Source organism: Lygodium microphyllum, chromosome 16 (genome assembly GCF_053477565.2).
Source record: "Lygodium microphyllum isolate KBCC chromosome 16, Lygodium_microphyllum_v1.1.10, whole genome shotgun sequence".
Lineage (NCBI taxonomy): Eukaryota > Viridiplantae > Streptophyta > Polypodiopsida > Schizaeales > Lygodiaceae > Lygodium > Lygodium microphyllum.
The window spans coordinates 147,791,778-147,796,123 of record NC_141150.1 but is presented as its reverse complement, the minus strand read 5'-3'; the positions used below and the strand labels follow the sequence as shown (position 1 = coordinate 147,796,123).

Genomic DNA, 4,346 nt, shown 5'->3' with positions numbered 1-4,346 from the left:
AGATGTCTTTGTATTCTTTCTAGAGTCCTAGTCTGTCCTGTGTGCCCTGCCAGCTTACAATCATGCGCCTCTTTAAGAATAGTCTTTTTGAGCTCCAGGTCATCTGGGATATAGAGTTTCTCATGCATGTATAGCAATCCCTCCTTCAATTCATACATCCCCCATGCTGTTCTTCCCTCAAGCAGATCTTCAATCAGCTTCTGCATCTCGTTGTCAGTTTGAGTAGACTGCTTTACAGCAGCCAAAAAATCACTTCGTGTTGAGAATGTCATGACTTGCAGCTCGGCCTTGCGGCTCAATGCGTCCGCCATTTTGTTAGCCGAGCCCGGTTTGTGCAGGATCTCCACATCAAAGTCAGCCAAAAAATCCTGCCACCTGGCTTGTTTGGGTGACAGCTTTGGCTGCGTCTGAAAATACTTCAAGGAGATATTGTCAGTATGCACTCTGGTGTGTTTATCCTGAACATAGTGTCACCACTTCCGTAAACAATGAATCACTGCCAGCATTTCTTTTTCATGAGTAGACCATCTTCGTTCAGTAGAGGAAAACTTTTTGGACTCATAGTATATCGGATGACCATCCTGAATCAGCACTCCTCCTAAGGCATAATCTGAAGCATCCGTATGAATTTCAAACGGTTTGGTAAAATCCGGCATCTTAAGCGCTGGCGCTGAACTCATAGCCCTCTTGAGTGTTTCAAAAGCCCCCTGCTCTCTTTCTCCCCATGAGAACTTTGTGTTGCTCCCCGTCAGTGCCGCCAATGGCCACGTGATTCCACTATACCCTTTTATAAACTTACGGCAGAAAACTGTAAAACCCAAGAACTCCATGACTTGCCGCGGTGTAGTCGGCGGCTGCCAGTTCTGTACTGCCTCCACCTTTTTGGGATCCACGGCTACTTTTCCCTCCTTTACGATGAAGCCTAGAAACTCCACCTCTTTCACCGCAAATTCGCACTTCTCTGGTTTGGCAAACAGCTTATGTTCCCGGAGTCTTTCTAGTACCTTTCTTACATGCTCCTTATGCTCTTCAAAGGTCTTGCTGAAAATCAAGAGATCATCAATGTATACTACGAGAAATACATCCAAAAAGTCACCGAACGAGTTATCTACCAATGTGCAAAATGTTGGCGGAGCATTGGTCATGCCGAATCCCAACACAAGCCACTCAAAACTGCCATAGCGAGTACGGAAAGCTGTTTTCTCAATGTCTCCATCTGCTATTCGTATCTGATGATATCCTGAGCGTAAATCAATTTTTGTGAAGTATTTGGCTCCATCCAGTCTATCCAACAAATCATCTACTAAGGGCATAGGATACCTATTACGGATTGTGATTTTGTTAAGTGCCCGGTAATCCACACATAATCTCATTGTTCCATCCTTTTTCCTGACAAACAGCACTGGTGCCCCATAAGGTGAACGGCTCCTTCTAATAAAACCTGCTTCTAATAATTCATTAAGTTGCCTCTTCAACTCTGCCAATTCTTCATTCGTCATTCGATAGGGTGGGCGCGCCGGCGGAGTAGCCCCCGGCACCAGTTCTATCCTATGATCAACTGAACGCTTTGGGGGCAACCCCGGTGGTAACTTCTTTGGCATGACGTCCTTGAACTCTTCTAACACTTCCCTCACCCTGCTATCTCCTATCATCGGCTCTTTTTCTTCCTCTTCAGTTAGATCCATCGCTTGCATAATGCATAAGTGTACTGAGCTTCCCCTCTTCAACTCCTTCTCTACTTGCTTGGCACTGCACCATTGTGGCTGCTTACCTTTTTCTTTATTTATCTCCACTGGTTTGGTCTTATCATTCTGCTTGCTCCCGCTACTCTCCCCCTTTGTTGCTTTTACCTCCACCTGAGCCATCTTCCCTTTTTCTTCACTTGCCACCTCTCCTCGCTTTGGGCTCACCTGCGGTTTCGGCCTATAATAGTTTATCGTCACTGTAGATCCATTCATCTCTAGCACAATCTGGTTTGTTCCCTTTCCAAACATAGCCAAAACATATTTATCATACCATGTCAACCCCAAAATTGCCTCAAACTCATCCATTGGTACGATCACAAAATCCATCTTCGCCTTCCAATCTCCAAGCTGAACAAACACCCCATAAGCAATGCGTACATTTGACTCTTTACCTTGTCCAAAACTCACTGTGCAAGTCTCCAATTTTGACCACTTCTCTACCCCGACTTTCTTTGCCAGCTGCGGCGTCATAAAATTGTGAGTTGCTCCCGTGTCTATCATCAATCTCTGCTTGTGCGCGTTTACTATTCCGTCCACATACAAGTGTTGAACTGCTGGTAATTTTGCTGCCAATAAACTCGCTCGCACTTGAAGTACTCCCACTTTGAGGCGCTCTGCCTCTCCTCCTGACCCCTTTGACTCATCCTCTTCCACTTCTGTGATTCTGACTCCCTGATTTGCTTCACTCCTATAGTCTTGGTCCGATGCACTAGCTGCCGCCACTCGTGTTCTGCTCGTTCCTTGTGTTTGCGGACACTCTCTAGCAAAATGAGATCCTCCACAGGTAAAACATCCCCGCGGTCCTGTATTCCAATTTGAAAAGCCTCTACCTTGACTATACCCACTCCTTTCGCTATTCCACTGTGGCGCCGTGCCCCCCAGTCTTGGGTACTGCATGTTAGGGGGCCTGTAAACTGATGGTGATGAAGCTACACTCTCCGCACCCCGATTCGTCTCTCCACCTCGATTCACTTCTCCACCTCGCCCCACCGGCGGTGTTCTCCATGTAGGTTGCGTTTGGTTTGTCGTATTAAACGATGCTCCTCTTCCTCCTCCCAGAGACCTCCTAAATTCCATATCTGCCAACCTCTCCGTCATCTCAAAAGCTTCTTTGATGTCTTCAGGTTCTTGCTTCTCTATCTCTCTACGGGCCCAATCTTGCAATCCATACAAAAATCCATGTAATTTTGTCACCGCGTCCATATCTTGTAGTTGAAGCATGAATGCTCTGTATTTTGCTATGTACTCCCTCATCTTCCCCGTTTGTTGTTTTAGAGCACGCCACTCATCTCTCACTTTAAATTTCTCATTCTTGGGGATAAAATAATTTCTAAGCTCCGTGCGCATCTCTTCCCAACCCATCACTCGTGTTTTTCCTTGTTCTATTCTATCTTTCTCTTTTGCCAACCACCAATCATAAGCCTGATCACCCAGATGTTGAGATGCTACTTCCCCCCGTTTCTTTGTGGGCACTTTCAGAATATTCATGTATTGTTTCATGAGGTTCAGCAATCTCTCAAGAACTAAAGAGTCCCTTTCTCCTTTATACTTCTCCGGAGGCGTTGGTTTGTACCTGCCATATTCTGCATCAGAATCTTCAGTTTCATATTTTGGCTCTTTTTTCTTCCCTTTGCTCCTTCTTTGTTGATCCCGATTCATATTCATCAACAATTGGGTCATCTGCACAAAAGCAGCTTGAAAATCCATGTTGCTTACTCCTACACCCGCCATGCTTCCCTCATCATCTTCATATTCCGTAGGTTCATCCAAATTCGGTGGTTCCCTTTCCTCATCCTCTTCAAACGGTCTTGACGCACCTTCTGCTTCTTTTCCTCTTTCTTTATCTCGGTCCCGGACCCTCGGCATCTTGCCGCCCTCACGCGTGATGAAATTTGCTTCTCGTGAGTTATGCTCTGATACCAAGTGTTATGATAGATCAAGCTCTCAACTCAAAGTCGGGCCAACAGACAAGCCTTTCCAACTCCCCCGAACGTGCAAGGAGCCTTTTTGAAGGTAAAACGGACGTTTTTGGTGCTTACGCAAGAGCCAAGGGGGGAAACCCCGGGCCCTTCCTATAACCCCCTCACCTCTCAACCCAAGAAGAAACTAATCCCCCCCCTCACTTTTTCACTCAAGTCACTCACCTTCCCACCTATATTTTCCTGGGGGAAGCCCCGAGCCACTTAACCATGCCCAAGCGTGACGAGAATCAGCCCAGCGCCGAGTCGCCACCAAGGAGAGCCAAGCCTCGAGTATGGTACCTCCCCTATAGGTGTTTTCGGCTCCAACGGCAAGGCATACCTACAAAGCGTGAAATTTTCCTTGGGGGGGGGGGGGGGGGGGGAAGGGCGCTGTTGAGATATCGAGCTCCACTCGTGATACGCCAGGGTGACCGTTGTGCATTTATGTCACCGACGTGTTAGTTGCAGACGCGGTTGGTACACCGCCCATGAATAATAGCTACATGATAGCTATCATTATCTACTCTAGTTCGTGGCTCAGTTAGTATGCCACCTTAGTTAGTTGAGTTTGGTTTGAGACCCATATATAGGGTTCTTCTATTTCTTTGTACTAGAGTTCTTTTTGGCTTACACAACTAAG

General features: G+C 46.6%; 1 protein-coding gene across 1 annotated transcript; it reads right to left on the bottom strand.

Annotated features, from left to right (window-relative positions):
* Positions 1-470: 470 nt before the first annotated feature.
* LOC148023914 (uncharacterized) lies at positions 471-3,611 on the bottom strand. Its single transcript, XM_087695416.1, has one exon. It carries the CDS (start codon positions 3,609-3,611, stop codon positions 471-473), a length of 3,141 nt encoding a protein of 1,046 aa, XP_087551542.1.
* Positions 3,612-4,346: the final 735 nt, after the last annotated feature.